An 18149-nucleotide genomic window follows, 5' to 3' on the forward strand; every position below is an offset into this window, starting at 1 on the left:
TCTCCAACCAGCTATAGATCTGTCTCTAACCAGCGAAAGATCTGTCTCCAACCAGCGATAGATCTGTCTCCAACCAGCGATAGATCTGTCTCCAACCAGCGATAGATCTGTCTCCAACCAGCGATAGATCTGTCTCCAACCAGCGATAGATCTGTCTCCAACCAGCTATAGATCTGTCTCCAACCAGCTATAGATCTGTCTCTAACCAGCGAAAGATCTGTCTCTACCCAGCGATAGATCTGTCTCTAACCAGCGATAGATCTGTCTCTAACCAGCGATAGATCTGTCTCCAACCAGCGATAGATCTGTCTCCAACCAGCGATAGATCTGTCTCCAACCAGCAATAGACATGTCTCTACCCAGCTATAGATCTGTCTCCAACCAGCTATAGATCTGTCTCCAACCAGCGATAGATCTGTCTCCAACCAGCGATAGATCTGTCTCCAACCAGCTATAGACATGTCTCTACCCAGCTATAGATCTTTCTCTAACCAGCAATAGATCTGTCTCTAACCAGCGATAGATCTGTGTCTAACCAGCTATAGATCTGTCTCCAACCAGCTATAGATCTGTCTCCAACCAGCTATAGACATGTCTCTACCCAGCTATAGATCTGTCTCTAACCAGCGATAGATCTGTCTCCAACCAGCAATAGATCTGTCTCTAACCAGCTATAGATCTGTCTCTACCCAGCGATAGATCTGTCTCTACCCAGCTATAGATCTGTCTCCAACCAGCTATAGATCTGTCTCCAACCAGCTATAGATCTGTCTCCAACCAGCTATAGATCTGTCTCCAACCAGCTATAGATCTGTCTCTACCCAGCTATAGATCTGTCTCCAACCAGCTATAGACATGTCTCTACCCAGCTATAGATCTGTCTCTAACCAGCGATAGATCTGTCTCTAACCAGCTATAGATCTGTCTCCAACCAGCGATAGATCTGTCTCCAACCAGCGATAGATCTGTCTCCAACCAGCGATAGATCTGTCTCCAACCAGCGATAGATCTGTCTCAACCCAGCTATAGGTCTGTCTCCAACCAGCTATAGATCTGTCTCCAACCATCTATAGATCTGTCTCCAACCAGCGATAGATCTGTCTCAACCCAGCTATAGGTCTGTCTCCAACCAGCTATAGATCTGTCTCCAACCAGCGATAGATCTGTCTCTAACCAGCGAAAGATCTGTCTCCAACCAGCTATAGATCTGTCTCCAACCAGCTATAGATCTGTCTCTAACCAGCGATAGATCTGTCTCTAACCAGCGATAGATCTGTCTCTAACCAGCGATAGATCTGTCTCCAACCAGCGATAGATCTGTCTCCAACCAGCGATAGATCTGTCTCCAACCAGCTATAGATTTGTCTCCAACCAGCTATAGATCTGTCTCCAACCAGCTATAGATCTGTCACTAACCAGCGATAGATCTGTCTCCAACCAGCGATAGATCTGTCTCCAACCAGCGATAGATCTGTCTCCAACCAGCTATAGATCTGTCTCCAACAAGCTATAGATCTGTCTCCAACCAGCTATAGATCTGTCTCCAACCAGCAATAGATCTGTCTCCAACCAGCTATAGGTCTGTCTCCAACCAGCTATAGATCTGTCTCCAACCAGCTATAGATCTGTCTCTAACCAGCGATAGATCTGTCTCCAACCAGCGATAGATCTGTCTCCAACCAGCTATAGATCTGTCTCTAACCAGCGAAAGATCTGTCTCCAACCAGCGATAGATCTGTCTCCAACCAGCGATAGATCTGTCTCCAACCAGCGATAGATCTGTCTCCAACCAGCGATAGATCTGTCTCCAACCAGCGATAGATCTGTCTCCAACCAGCTATAGATCTGTCTCCAACCAGCTATAGATCTGTCTCTAACCAGCGAAAGATCTGTCTCTACCCAGCGATAGATCTGTCTCTAACCAGCGATAGATCTGTCTCTAACCAGCGATAGATCTGTCTCCAACCAGCGATAGATCTGTCTCCAACCAGCGATAGATCTGTCTCCAACCAGCGATAGATCTGTCTCCAACCAGCTATAGATCTGTCTCCAACCAGCTATAGACATGTCTCTACCCAGCTATAGATCTGTCTCTAACCAGCGATAGACCTGTCGCCAACCAGCGATAGATCTGTCTCTAACCAGCGATAGATCTGTCTCTAACCAGCGATAGATCTGTCTCCAACCAGCTATAGATCTGTCTCTAACCAGCGATAGATCTGTCTCTACCCAGCTATAGATCTGTCTCTACCCAGCTATAGATCTGTCTCCAACCAGCAATAGACATGTCTCTACCCAGCTATAGATCTGTCTCCAACCAGCTATAGATCTGTCTCCAACCAGCGATAGATCTGTCTCCAACCAGCGATAGATCTGTCTCCAACCAGCGATAGATCTGTCTCCAACCAGCTATAGACATGTCTCTACCCAGCGATAGATCTTTCTCTAACCAGCGATAGATCTGTCTCTAACCAGCGATAGATCTGTCTCTAACCAGCGATAGATCTGTCTCCAACCAGCGATAGATCTGTCTCCAACCAGCGATAGATCTGTCTCCAACCAGCGATAGATCTGTCTCCAACCAGCGATAGATCTGTCTCCAACCAGCTATAGATCTGTCTCTACCCAGCGATAGATCTGTCTCTAACCAGCGATAGACCTGTCTCTAACCAGCGATAGACCTGTCTCCAACCAGCGATAGATCTGTCTCTAACCAGCGATAGATCTGTCTCTAACCAGCGATAGATCTGTCTCTACCCAGCTATAGATCTGTCTCCAACCAGCAATAGACATGTCTCTACCCAGCTATAGATCTGTCTCCAACCAGCTATAGATCTGTCTCCAACCAGCGATAGATCTGTCTCCAACCAGCGATAGATCTGTCTCCAACCAGCGATAGATCTGTCTCCAACCAGCTATAGACATGTCTCTACCCAGCTATAGATCTTTCTCTAACCAGCAATAGATCTGTCTCTAACCAGCGATAGATCTGTGTCTAACCAGCTATAGATCTGTCTCTAACCAGCTATAGATCTGTCTCCAACCAGCTATAGACATGTCTCTACCCAGCTATAGATCTGTCTCTAACCAGCGATAGATCTGTCTCCAACCAGCAATAGATCTGTCTCTAACCAGCTATAGATCGGTCTCTACCCAGCGATAGATCTGTCTCTACCCAGCTATAGATCTGTCTCCAACCAGCTATAGATCTGTCTCCAACCAGCTATAGATCTGTCTCCAACCAGCTATAGATCTGTCTCCAACCAGCTATAGATCTGTCTCTACCCAGCTATAGATCTGTCTCCAACCAGCTATAGACATGTCTCTACCCAGCTATAGATCTGTCTCTAACCAGCGATAGATCTGTCTCTAACCAGCTATAGATCTGTCTCCAACCAGCGATAGATCTGTCTCCAACCAGCGATAGATCTGTCTCCAACCAGCGATAGATCTGTCTCCAACCAGCGATAGATCTGTCTCAACCCAGCTATAGGTCTGTCTCCAACCAGCTATAGATCTGTCTCCAACCATCTATAGATCTGTCTCCAACCAGCGATAGATCTGTCTCAACCCAGCTATAGGTCTGTCTCCAACCAGCTATAGATCTGTCTCCAACCAGCGATAGATCTGTCTCTAACCAGCGATAGATCTGTCTCCAACCAGCTATAGATCTGTCTCCAACCAGCTATAGATCTGTCTCTAACCAGCGATAGATCTGTCTCTAACCAGCGATAGATCTGTCTCTAACCAGCGATAGATCTGTCTCCAACCAGCGATAGATCTGTCTCCAACCAGCGATAGATCTGTCTCCAACCAGCTATAGATCTGTCTCCAACCAGCTATAGATCTGTCTCCAACCAGCTATAGATCTGTCTCCAACCAGCTATAGATCTGTCTCTAACCAGCGATAGATCTGTCGCCAACCAGCGATAGATCTGTCGCCAACCAGCGATAGATCTGTCTCTAACCAGCGATAGATCTGTCTCTAACCAGCGATAGATCTGTCTCAAACCAGCTATAGATCTGTCTCCAACCAGCGATAGATCTGTCTCTAACCAGCGATAGATCTGTCTCTACCCAGCTATAGATCTGTCTCCAACCAGCAATAGACATGTCTCTACCCAGCTATAGATCTGTCTCCAACCAGCTATAGATCTGTCTCCAACCAGCGATAGATCTGTCTCCAACCAGCTATAGATCTGTCTCCAACCAGCGATAGATCTGTCTCCAACCAGCTATAGATCTGTCTCTAACCAGCGATAGACCTGTCGCCAACCAGCGATAGATCTGTCTCTAACCAGCGATAGATCTGTCTCTAACCAGCTATAGATCTGTCTCCAACCAGCGATAGATCTGTCTCCAACCAGCTATAGATCTGTCTCTACCCAGCTATAGATCTGTCTCCAACCAGCTATAGACATGTCTCTACCCAGCTATAGATCTGTCTCTAACCAGCGATAGATCTGTCTCTAACCAGCTATAGATCTGTCGCCAACCAGCTATAGATCTGTCGCCAACCAGCTATAGATCTGTCTCCAACCAGCGATAGATCTGTCTCCAACCAGCTATAGATCTGTCTCCAACCAGCGATAGATCTGTCTCCAACCAGCGATAGATCTGTCTCTAACCAGCGATAGATCTGTCTCCAACCAGCTATAGATCTGTCTCCAACCAGCTATAGACATGTCTCTACCCAGCTATAGATCTGTCTCTAACCAGCGATAGATCTGTCTCTAACCAGCGATAGATCTGTCTCCAACCAGCTATAGATCTGTCTCTAACCAGCGAAAGATCTGTCTCTACCCAGCGATAGATCTGTCTCTAACCAGCGATAGATCTGTCTCTAACCAGCGATAGATCTGTCTCCAACCAGCGATAGATCTGTCTCCAACCAGCGATAGATCTGTCTCCAACCAGCGATAGATCTGTCTCGAACCAGCTATAGATCTGTCTCCAACCAGCTATAGACATGTCTCTACCCAGCTATAGATCTGTCTCTAACCAGCGATAGACCTGTCGCCAACCAGCGATAGATCTGTCTCTAACCAGCGATAGATCTGTCTCTAACCAGCGATAGATCTGTCTCCAACCAGCTATAGATCTGTCTCTAACCAGCGATAGATCTGTCTCTAACCAGCTATAGATCTGTCTCTACCCAGCTATAGATCTGTCTCCAACCAGCAATAGACATGTCTCTACCCAGCTATAGATCTGTCTCCAACCAGCTATAGATCTGTCTCCAACCAGCGATAGATCTGTCTCCAACCAGCGATAGATCTGTCTCCAACCAGCGATAGATCTGTCTCCAACCAGCTATAGACATGTCTCTACCCAGCGATAGATCTTTCTCTAACCAGCAATAGATCTGTCTCTAACCAGCGATAGATCTGTCTCTAACCAGCGATAGATCTGTCTCCAACCAGCGATAGATCTGTCTCCAACCAGCGATAGATCTGTCTCCAACCAGCGATAGATCTGTCTCCAACCAGAGATAGATCTGTCTCCAACCAGCTATAGATCTGTCTCCAACCAGCTATAGATCTCTCTCTACCCAGCTATAGATCTGTCTCTAACCAGCGATAGATCTGTCTCTAACCAGCGATAGATCTGTCTCTACCCAGCTATAGATCTGTCTCCAACCAGCAATAGACATGTCTCTACCCAGCTATAGATCTGTCTCCAACCAGCTATAGATCTGTCTCCAACCAGCGATAGATCTGTCTCCAACCAGCGATAGATCTGTCTCCAACCAGCGATAGATCTGTCTCCAACCAGCGATAGATCTGTCTCCAACCAGCTATAGACATGTCTCTACCCAGCTATAGATCTTTCTCTAACCAGCAATAGATCTGTCTCTAACCAGCGATAGATCTGTGTCTAACCAGCTATAGATCTGTCTCTAACCAGCTATAGATCTGTCTCCAACCAGCTATAGACATGTCTCTACCCAGCTATAGATCTGTCTCTAACCAGCGATAGATCTGTCTCCAACCAGCTATAGATCTGTCTCCAACCAGCAATAGACATGTCTCTACCCAGCTATAGATCTGTCTCGAACCAGCTATAGATCTGTCTCCAACCACCGATAGATCTGTCTCCAACCAGCTATAGATCTGTCTCCAACCAGCGATAGATCTGTCTCCAACCAGCGATAGATCTGTCTCCAACCAGCTATAGATCTGTCTCCAACCAGCGATAGATCTGTCTCTACCCAGCTATAGATCTGTCTCTAACCAGCGATAGATCTGTCTCTAACCAGCGATAGATCTGTCTCTAACCAGCGATAGATCTGTCTCTACCCAGCTATAGATCTGTCTCCAACCAGCAATAGATCTGTCTCTACCCAGCTATAGATCTGTCTCCAACCAGCTATAGATCTGTCTCCAACCAGCGATAGATCTGTCTCCAACCAGCGATAGATCTGTCTCCAACCAGCGATAGATCTGTCTCTAACCAGCGATAGATCTGTCTCCAACCAGCTATAGATCTGTCTCCAACCAGCTATAGATCTGTCTCTACCCAGCTATAGATCTGTCTCTAACCAGCGATAGATCTGTCTCTAACCAGCGATAGATCTGTCTCTAACCAGCGATAGATCTGTCTCCAACCAGCTATAGATCTGTCTCCAACCAGCGATAGATCTGTCTCCAACCAGCTATAGATCTGTCTCCAACCAGCGATAGATCTGTCTCCAACCAGCGATAGATCTGTCTCCAACCAGCGATAGATCTGTCTCTACCCAGCTATAGACATGTCTCTACCCAGCGATAGATCTGTCTCCAACCAGCGATAGATCTGTCTCCAACCAGCGATAGATCTGTCTCCAACCAGCGATAGATCTGTCTCCAACCAGCGATAGATCTGTCTCCAACCAGCGATAGATCTGTCTCCAACCAGCTATAGACATGTCTCTACCCAGCTATAGATCTGTCTCTAACCAGCGATAGATCTGTCTCTAACCAGCTATAGACATGTCTCTAACCAGCGATAGATCTGTCTCTAACCAGCGATAGATCTGTCTCCAACCAGCGATAGATCTGTCTCCAACCAGCGATAGATCTGTCTCCAACCAGCGATAGATCTGTCTCCAACCAGCGATAGATCTGTCTCCAACCAGCGATAGATCTGTCTCCAACCAGCTATAGACATGTCTCTAACCAGCTATAGACCTGTCTCTAACCAGCGATAGATCTGTCTCCAACCAGCGATAGATCTGTCTCCAACCAGCGATAGATCTGTCTCCAACCAGCGATAGATCTGTCTCCAACCAGCGATAGATCTGTCTCCAACCAGCGATAGATCTGTCTCCAACCAGCGATAGATCTGTCTCCAACCAGCGATAGATCTGTCTCCAACCAGCTATAGATCTGTCTCCAACCAGCGATAGATCTGTCTCCAACCAGCGATAGATCTGTCTCCAACCAGCTATAGATCTGTCTCCAACCAGCGATAGATCTGTCTCCAACCAGCTATAGATCTGTCTCCAACCACCGATAGATCTGTCTCCAACCAGCGATAGATCTGTCTCCAACCAGCTATAGATCTGTCTCCAACCAGCGATAGATCTGTCTCCAACCAGCGATAGATCTGTCTCCAACCAGCAATAGATCTGTCTCCAACCAGCTATAGATCTGTCTCCAACCAGCGATAGATCTGTCTCTACCCAGCTATAGATCTGTCTCTAACCAGCGATAGATCTGTCTCTAACCAGCGATAGATCTGTCTCTAACCAGCGATAGATCTGTCTCTACCCAGCTATAGATCTGTCTCCAACCAGCAATAGATCTGTCTCTACCCAGCTATAGATCTGTCTCCAACCAGCTATAGATCTGTCTCCAACCAGCGATAGATCTGTCTCCAACCAGCGATAGATCTGTCTCCAACCAGCTATAGACATGTCTCTACCCAGCTATAGATCTGTCTCTAACCAGCAATAGATCTGCCTCTAACCAGCGATAGATCTGTCTCCAACCAGCAATAGATCTGTCTCCAACCAGCTATAGATCTGTATCTAACCAGCGATAGATCTGTCTCTAACCAGCTATAGACATGTCTCTACCCAGCGATAGATCTGTCTCCAACCAGCGATAGATCTGTCTCCAACCAGCGATAGATCTGTCTCCAACCAGCTATAGACATGTCTCTACCCAGCTATAGATCTGTCTCTAACCAGCGATAGATCTGTCTCCAACCAGCGATAGATCTGTCTCCAACCAGCGATAGATCTGTCTCCAACCAGCGATAGATCTGTCTCCAACCAGCGATAGATCTGTCTCCAACCAGCGATAGATCTGTCTCCAACCAGCGATAGATCTGTCTCCAACCAGCGATAGATCTGTCTCCAACCAGCAATAGATCTGTCTCCAACCAGCGATAGATCTGTCTCCAACCAGCGATAGATCTGTCTCCAACCAGCTATAGACATGTCTCTAACCAGCTATAGATCTGTCTCCAACCAGCTATAGATCTGTCTCCAACCAGCGATAGATCTGTCTCCAACCAGCGATACATCTGTCTCCAACCAGCGATAGATCTGTCTCCAACCAGCTATAGATCTGTCTCTAACCAGCGATAGATCTGTCTCTAACCAGCGATAGATCTGTCTCTACCCAGCTATAGATCTGTCTCCAACCAGCAATAGACATGTCTCTACCCAGCTATAGATCTGTCTCCAACCAGCTATAGATCTGTCTCCAACCAGCGATAGATCTGTCTCCAACCAGCTATAGATCTGTCTCCAACCAGCGATAGATCTGTCTCCAACCAGCGATAGATCTGTCTCCAACCAGCGATAGATCTGTCTCCAACCAGCGATAGATCTGTCTCCAACCAGCGATAGATCTGTCTCCAACCAGCGATAGATCTGTCTCCAACCAGCGATAGATCTGTCTCCAACCAGCGATAGATCTGTCTCCAACCAGCGATAGATCTGTCTCCAACCAGCTATAGATCTGTCTCCAACCAGCTATAGATCTGTCTCCAACCAGCGATAGATCTGTCTCCAACCAGCGATAGATCTGTCTCCAACCAGCTATAGATCTGTCTCCAACCAGCTATAGATCTGTCTCCAACCAGCTATAGATCTGTCTCCAACCAGCGATAGATCTGTCTCCAACCAGCTATAGATCTGTCTCCAACCAGCTATAGATCTGTCTCCAACCAGCGATAGATCTGTCTCCAACCAGCTATAGATCTGTCTCCAACCAGCTATAGATCTGTCTCCAACCAGCTATAGATCTGTCTCCAACCAGCGATAGATCTGTCTCCAACCAGCGATAGATCTGTCTCCAACCAGCGATAGATCTGTCTCCAACCAGCAATAGATCTGTCTCCAACCAGCGATAGATCTGTCTCCAACCAGCTATAGATCTGTCTCCAACCAGCGATAGATCTGTCTCTACCCAGCTATAGATCTGTCTCTAACCAGCGATAGATCTGTCTCTAACCAGCGATAGATCTGTCTCTAACCAGCGATAGATCTGTCTCTACCCAGCTATAGATCTGTCTCCAACCAGCAATAGATCTGTCTCTACCCAGCTATAGATCTGTCTCTACCCAGCTATAGATCTGTCTCTAACCAGCGATAGATCTGTCTCTAACCAGCGATAGATCTGTCTCCAACCAGCGATAGATCTGTCTCCAACCAGCTATAGATCTGTCTCCAACCAGCGATAGATCTGTCTCCAACCAGCTATAGATCTGTCTCCAACCAGCGATAGATCTGTCTCCAACCAGCGATAGATCTGTCTCCAACCAGCGATAGATCTGTCTCTACCCAGCTATAGACATGTCTCTACCCAGCGATAGATCTGTCTCCAACCAGCTATAGATCTGTCTCCAACCAGCGATAGATCTGTCTCCAACCAGCGATAGATCTGTCTCCAACCAGCGATAGATCTGTCTCACACCAGCGATAGATCTGTCTCCAACCAGCTATAGACATGTCTCTACCCAGCTATAGATCTGTCTCTAACCAGCGATAGATCTGTCTCTAACCAGCTATAGACATGTCTCTAACCAGCGATAGATCTGTCTATAACCAGCGATAGATCTGTCTATAACCAGCGATAGATCTGTCTCCAACCAGCGATAGATCTGTCTCCAACCAGCGATAGATCTGTCTCCAACCAGCGATAGATCTGTCTCCAACCAGCGATAGATCTGTCTCCAACCAGCGATAGATCTGTCTCCAACCAGCGATAGATCTGTCTCCAACCAGCTATAGATCTGTCTCCAACCAGCTATAGATCTGTCTCCAACCAGCTATAGATCTGTCTCCAACCAGCGATAGATCTGTCTCCAACCAGCGATAGATCTGTCTCCAACCAGCAATAGATCTGTCTCCAACCAGCGATAGATCTGTCTCCAACCAGCTATAGATCTGTCTCCAACCAGCGATAGATCTGTCTCTAACCAGCTATAGACATGTCTCTAACCAGCGATAGATCTGTCTCCAACCAGCTATAGATCTGTCTCCAACCAGCAATAGATCTGCCTCTAACCAGCGATAGATCTGTCTCCAACCAGCAATAGATCTGTCTCCAACCAGCTATAGATCTGTATCTAACCAGCGATAGATCTGTCTCTAACCAGCTATAGACATGTCTCTACCCAGCGATAGATCTGTCTCCAACCAGCGATAGATCTGTCTCCAACCAGCGATAGATCTGTCTCCAACCAGCGATAGATCTGTCTCCAACCAGCGATAGATCTGTCTCCAACCAGCGATAGATCTGTCTCCAACCAGCGATAGATCTGTCTCCAACCAGCGATAGATCTGTCTCCAACCAGCGATAGATCTGTCTCCAACCAGCTATAGATCTGTCTCCAACCAGCGATAGATCTGTCTCCAACCAGCTATAGATCTGTCTCCAACCAGCTATAGATCTGTCTCCAACCAGCTATAGATCTGTCTCCAACCAGCGATAGATCTGTCTCCAACCAGCGATAGATCTGTCTCCAACCAGCAATAGATCTGTCTCCAACCAGCGATAGATCTGTCTCCAACCAGCTATAGATCTGTCTCCAACCAGCGATAGATCTGTCTCTACCCAGCTATAGATCTGTCTCTAACCAGCGATAGATCTGTCTCTAACCAGCGATAGATCTGTCTCTAACCAGCGATAGATCTGTCTCTACCCAGCTATAGATCTGTCTCCAACCAGCAATAGATCTGTCTCTACCCAGCTATAGATCTGTCTCCAACCAGCTATAGATCTGTCTCCAACCAGCGATAGATCTGTCTCCAACCAGCGATAGATCTGTCTCCAACCAGCGATAGATCTGTCTCTAACCAGCGATAGATCTGTCTCCAACCAGCTATAGATCTGTCTCCAACCAGCTATAGATCTGTCTCTACCCAGCTATAGATCTGTCTCTAACCAGCGATAGATCTGTCTCTAACCAGCGATAGATCTGTCTCTAACCAGCGATAGATCTGTCTCCAACCAGCTATAGATCTGTCTCCAACCAGCGATAGATCTGTCTCCAACCAGCTATAGATCTGTCTCCAACCAGCGATAGATCTGTCTCCAACCAGCGATAGATCTGTCTCCAACCAGCGATAGATCTGTCTCTACCCAGCTATAGACATGTCTCTACCCAGCGATAGATCTGTCTCCAACCAGCTATAGATCTGTCTCCAACCAGCGATAGATCTGTCTCCAACCAGCGATAGATCTGTCTCCAACCAGCGATAGATCTGTCTCCAACCAGCGATAGATCTGTCTCCAACCAGCTATAGACATGTCTCTACCCAGCTATAGATCTGTCTCTAACCAGCGATAGATCTGTCTCTAACCAGCTATAGACATGTCTCTAACCAGCGATAGATCTGTCTATAACCAGCGATAGATCTGTCTATAACCAGCGATAGATCTGTCTCCAACCAGCGATAGATCTGTCTCCAACCAGCGATAGATCTGTCTCCAACCAGCGATAGATCTGTCTCCAACCAGCGATAGATCTGTCTCCAACCAGCGATAGATCTGTCTCCAACCAGCTATAGACATGTCTCTAACCAGCTATAGATCTGTCTCTAACCAGCGATAGATCTGTCTCCAACCAGCGATAGATCTGTCTCCAACCAGCGATAGATCTGTCTCCAACCAGCGATAGATCTGTCTCCAACCAGCGATAGATCTGTCTCCAACCAGCGATAGATCTGTCTCCAACCAGCGATAGATCTGTCTCCAACCAGCGATAGATCTGTCTCCAACCAGCGATAGATCTGTCTCCAACCAGCTATAGATCTGTCTCCAACCAGCGATAGATCTGTCTCCAACCAGCGATAGATCTGTCTCCAACCAGCTATAGATCTGTCTCCAACCAGCGATAGATCTGTCTCCAACCAGCTATAGATCTGTCTCCAACCACCGATAGATCTGTCTCCAACCAGCGATAGATCTGTCTCCAACCAGCTATAGATCTGTCTCCAACCAGCGATAGATCTGTCTCCAACCAGCGATAGATCTGTCTCCAACCAGCGATAGATCTGTCTCCAACCAGCGATAGATCTGTCTCCAACCAGCTATAGACATGTCTCTACCCAGCTATAGATCTGTCTCTAACCAGCAATAGATCTGCCTCTAACCAGCGATAGATCTGTCTCCAACCAGCAATAGATCTGTCTCCAACCAGCTATAGATCTGTATCTAACCAGCGATAGATCTGTCTCTAACCAGCTATAGACATGTCTCTACCCAGCGATAGATCTGTCTCCAACCAGCGATAGATCTGTCTCCAACCAGCGATAGATCTGTCTCCAACCAGCTATAGACATGTCTCTACCCAGCTATAGATCTGTCTCCAACCAGCGATAGATCTGTCTCCAACCAGCGATAGATCTGTCTCCAACCAGCTATAGATCTGTCTCCAACCAGCGATAGATCTGTCTCCAACCAGCGATAGATCTGTCTCCAACCAGCTATAGATCTGTCTCCAACCACCGATAGATCTGTCTCCAACCAGCGATAGATCTGTCTCCAACCAGCTATAGATCTGTCTCCAACCAGCGATAGATCTGTCTCCAACCAGCGATAGATCTGTCTCCAACCAGCAATAGATCTGTCTCCAACCAGCGATAGATCTGTCTCCAACCAGCGATAGATCTGTCTCCAACCAGCTATAGATCTGTCTCCAACCAGCTATAGATCTGTCTCCAACCAGCTATAGATCTGTCTCCAACCAGCGATAGATCTGTCTCCAACCAGCTATAGATCTGTCTCCAACCACCGATAGATCTGTCTCCAACCAGCGATAGATCTGTCTCCAACCAGCTATAGATCTGTCTCCAACCAGCGATAGATCTGTCTCCAACCAGCGATAGATCTGTCTCCAACCAGCAATAGATCTGTCTCCAACCAGCGATAGATCTGTCTCCAACCAGCTATAGATCTGTCTCCAACCAGCGATAGATCTGTCTCTACCCAGCTATAGATCTGTCTCTAACCAGCGATAGATCTGTCTCTAACCAGCGATAGATCTGTCTCTAACCAGCGATAGATCTGTCTCTACCCAGCTATAGATCTGTCTCCAACCAGCAATAGATCTGTCTCTACCCAGCTATAGATCTGTCTCCAACCAGCTATAGATCTGTCTCCAACCAGCGATAGATCTGTCTCCAACCAGCGATAGATCTGTCTCCAACCAGCGATAGATCTGTCTCCAACCAGCTATAGACATGTCTCTACCCAGCTATAGATCTGTCTCTAACCAGCAATAGATCTGCCTCTAACCAGCGATAGATCTGTCTCCAACCAGCAATAGATCTGTCTCCAACCAGCTATAGATCTGTATCTAACCAGCGATAGATCTGTCTCTAACCAGCTATAGACATGTCTCTACCCAGCGATAGATCTGTCTCCAACCAGCGATAGATCTGTCTCCAACCAGCGATAGATCTGTCTCCAACCAGCTATAGACATGTCTCTACCCAGCTATAGATCTGTCTCCAACCAGCGATAGATCTGTCTCCAACCAGCGATAGATCTGTCTCCAACCAGCTATAGATCTGTCTCCAACCAGCGATAGATCTGTCTCCAACCAGCGATAGATCTGTCTCCAACCAGCTATAGATCTGTCTCCAACCAGCGATAGATCTGTCTCCAACCAGCTATAGATCTGTCTCCAACCACCGATAGATCTGTCTCCAACCAGCGATAGATCTGTCTCCAACCAGCTATAGATCTGTCTCCAACCAGCGATAGATCTGTCTCCAACCAGCGATAGATCTGTCTCCAACCAGCGATAGATCTGTCTCCAACCAGCGATAGATCTGTCTCCAACCAGCTATAGATCTGTCTCCAACCAGCGATAGATCTGTCTCTACCCAGCTATAGATCTGTCTCTAACCAGTGATAGATCTGTCTCTAACCAGCGATAGATCTGTCTCTAACCAGCGATAGATCTGTCTCTACCCAGCTATAGATCTGTCTCCAACCAGCAATAGATCTGTCTCTACCCAGCTATAGATCTGTCTCCAACCAGCTATAGATCTGTCTCCAACCAGCGATAGATCTGTCTCCAACCAGCGATAGATCTGTCTCCAACCAGCTATAGACATGTCTCTACCCAGCTATAGATCTGTCTCTAACCAGCAATAGATCTGCCTCTAACCAGCGATAGATCTGTCTCCAACCAGCAATAGATCTGTCTCCAACCAGCTATAGATCTGTATCTAACCAGCGATAGATCTGTCTCTAACCAGCTATAGACATGTCTCTACCCAGCGATAGATCTGTCTCCAACCAGCGATAGATCTGTCTCCAACCAGCGATAGATCTGTCTCCAACCAGCGATAGACATGTCTCTACCCAGCTATAGATCTGTCTCCAACCAGCGATAGATCTGTCTCAAACCAGCGATAGATCTGTCTCCAACCAGCGATAGATCTGTCTCCAACCAGCGATAGATCTGTCTCCAACCAGCGATAGATCTGTCTCCAACCAGCGATAGATCTGTCTCCAACCAGCGATAGATCTGTCTCCAACCAGCGATAGATCTGTCTCCAACCAGCGATAGATCTGTCTCCAACCAGCGATAGATCTGTCTCCAACCAGCGATAGATCTGTCTCCAACCAGCTATAGATCTGTCTCCAACCAGCGATAGATCTGTCTCCAACCAGCGATAGATCTGTCTCCAACCAGCTATAGACATGTCTCTAACCAGCTATAGATCTGTCTCCAACCAGCGATAGATCTGTCTCCAACCAGCGATAGATCTGTCTCCAACCAGCTATAGATCTGTCTCCAACCAGCGATAGATCTGTCTCCAACCAGCTATAGATCTGTCTCCAACCACCGATAGATCTGTCTCCAACCAGCGATAGATCTGTCTCCAACCAGCTATGGATCTGTCTCCAACCAGCGATAGATCTGTCTCCAACCAGCGATAGATCTGTCTCCAACCAGCGATAGATCTGTCTCCAACCAGCGATAGATCTGTCTCCAACCAGCTATAGATCTGTCTCCAACCAGCGATAGATCTGTCTCTACCCAGCTATAGATCTGTCTCCAACCAGCGATAGATCTGTCTCCAACCAGCGATAGATCTGTCTCCAACCAGCGATAGATCTGTCTCCAACCAGCGATAGATCTGTCTCCAACCAGCTATAGATCTGTCTCCAACCAGCTATAGATCTGTCTCCAACCAGCGATAGATCTGTCTCCAACCAGCGATAGATCTGTCTCCAACCAGCGATAGATCTGTCTCCAACCAGCTATAGATCTGTCTCCAACCAGCGATAGATCTGTCTCCAACCAGCGATAGATCTGTCTCCAACCAGCGATAGATCTGTCTCCAACCAGCGATAGATCTGTCTCCAACCAGCGATAGATCTGTCTCCAACCAGCGATAGATCTGTCTCCAACCAGCTATAGACATGTCTCTACCCAGCTATAGATCTGAAAGATCTAAGGAGTTTAGGAGCCATTGTTTTCAGTATTTTAGAAACAAAAAAAAAATCAGTAAACATTAACAATAAATCTATTTGCTGTCTGACTGATCAATAAAGATAAGATAAGATAATGCATAATGCATAAGATAACGCAACAGAACCTGATGTACGGCTGCATGTGAGGCAGCTGGTTGGTCAGGATGTCACCAATCATCTTCACCGGCATCCGATCACCCGACATCTTCTTCCTCACCCTCAGTGCCCTGCAGGGAAACATGTGGTCATCTCGTTAGGTACACCTAGCTTGGATCCCAGTGTTCCCATCAGAACGGCATGAACTCCTGGCAGATCAATCCTTACTTTAGCAGTTTGATGTTGCACATGATGAGCTCCTTCCAGTTGACGAAGATCATGGCCACTTCCTTCTCCATGAGCAGGTCAAACTCCAGCAGAGGCTTGTGGAAGATCTACACACACACACACACACACACACACACACACACACACACACACACACACACACACACACACACACACACACACACACACACACACACACAGAGACCTCTCGTAACTGAATGAATTCGGCATTTCGATGGAAAGCTTTAGGGATGAAGATTATCACAGAGAGTAAAAGCTTCATAACAAGTAACCAGACAAAAGAACCACAGCTGGCAACGTCTGCAGCTTCAAAAAGCTTCTAGACTTCATTCAATGTCACTGAAAAGATGGATGAATGAAATCTTATTCATCATTTTCAGCTCCTCTACCTCAGTGACGAGCTGCAGGTCGTTGACGTAGTTCTCCTCGGTGACGATCAGTTCATGGATGTAGCCCTGCCTTTTCCTCTCCATCGGACTCAGCATGTCCAGCAGGTGGAGGTCGGCGCACCCTGAAGCACAAACATGAGAAGCCCGCAGAGCAGCTGTCACTCAAACGTCATCCAGCGCAGCAGCAGCACACATAGAAGAGATCCCACCTGACTGACCTGGTTTTAACGCATACGCACCTGACATCAACGTAGGATTGTGGAGCAGCAGCTGTGAGCAGAGGAGTGTTTGTGCCTCATCTCATGTTAATGTGCAGCATTAAAATGATTTGGGACGTGGATGTAGAGCCTACAGGTGATAAAAGTCTAAAAGCTGCTGAAGGGTCAGATAAAGCTGCAGACGTGCTGCTTTGCTGCAAACGTTTGAAGATTTGGTGAAAAATGTGGATTTACTGACGAACATTTCCGCTAACTCGTGTCACTAAAACAAAACTGCAGGGATGAATCCAGTCGTTTTGTTGAACAGTTTCTTTGTTGTGTGTTTGTGTGTGAGACTGAATAAGGACGCCAGTCGACTGCAGTCTGTCTCAGAGTGTTTAATCATCAGGACCAGTCAGTTTCACTGCTCCATCAAAACTTCCACCAATAAAATCTCTACTAGACAGCGCCAATGTTCTGTACATGTCATTCATTCATAAGTTGTCTTTTCACTCATGCTCATAAAACTGATCATTCATGCCTTGTTTTTACTCACTCGTTCATGCACCAAGTGCAGCGCGATTACATGTGGCTTTGTTGTCAGTTCATTCACTCATTCACCACGTATTCATATCCACATAAAACATCATCAGATTAACTTCGGATCAAACACAGCATTTATTTCATTTGATCATTTTTAATTAAAACTAAACCAGAGCCACGATTCCGAGCAGAGTCGGCTAAAAAGATGCTAAAAGCTTAGATTTCAGGCTAATGGAGGCAGAACTGTTCTGCTGCGGAGCGTGGCTCTGATCTAGATCTTCCTTCGCTCAGAAACACTCTGCCACAAGTCTGGACCATCGGTTACCAAAACAAGAATCTCTTCAGTAAAAAATTTAAAAAAGAAAGAAACGCTCCCTAACTAGCGCAGGTTTAGGTCTCAAGTCGCCGACCAATCAGAGCCTCTCCTCCAATACTGACACACCGAAGAGCCAATGAGATCTGAGCAGATTCATAATACTCGTTTACTTTTGCTTCTTGTATAAAAAAGTTGAGTATTTTGATCATTTTGTTCGTTTCTGAGGGTAAACAATAAAATCACAATACTGTCATTTCAATAAACAAACGGATACAAAAGTGATATGGCAGCGCTGATAATACTAGTCTGTTGCTTTGCAAACCAACGGGGAAAGTTGCCATGGTAACCGCTTCCACAGCTGATGAAAGGGAGGCTTTGCTGTGTACGACTGGTCCTGTCGCGTCCCTCAAAATACTGCTGCAATTTC

General features: G+C 46.7%; 1 protein-coding gene across 1 annotated transcript in view; it reads right to left on the bottom strand.

Annotated features, from left to right (window-relative positions):
- The window catches only part of itsn1 (intersectin 1 (SH3 domain protein)), a 119664-nt gene that overhangs the window by 18302 nt on the left and 83213 nt on the right, over positions 1–18149 (bottom strand). The window contains exons 32-34 of the mRNA XM_079249009.1: positions 16667–16788; positions 16257–16363; positions 16058–16159 (exon numbers count right to left, since the gene is read on the bottom strand). Coding sequence (XP_079105135.1) covers positions 16058–16159; positions 16257–16363; positions 16667–16788 — 331 coding nt within the window. The remainder of the gene's footprint in view (positions 1–16057; positions 16160–16256; positions 16364–16666; positions 16789–18149) is intronic.

This window comes from Telmatherina bonti (genome assembly GCF_933228915.1).
Source record: "Telmatherina bonti genome assembly, chromosome: 11".
Lineage (NCBI taxonomy): Eukaryota > Metazoa > Chordata > Actinopteri > Atheriniformes > Telmatherinidae > Telmatherina > Telmatherina bonti.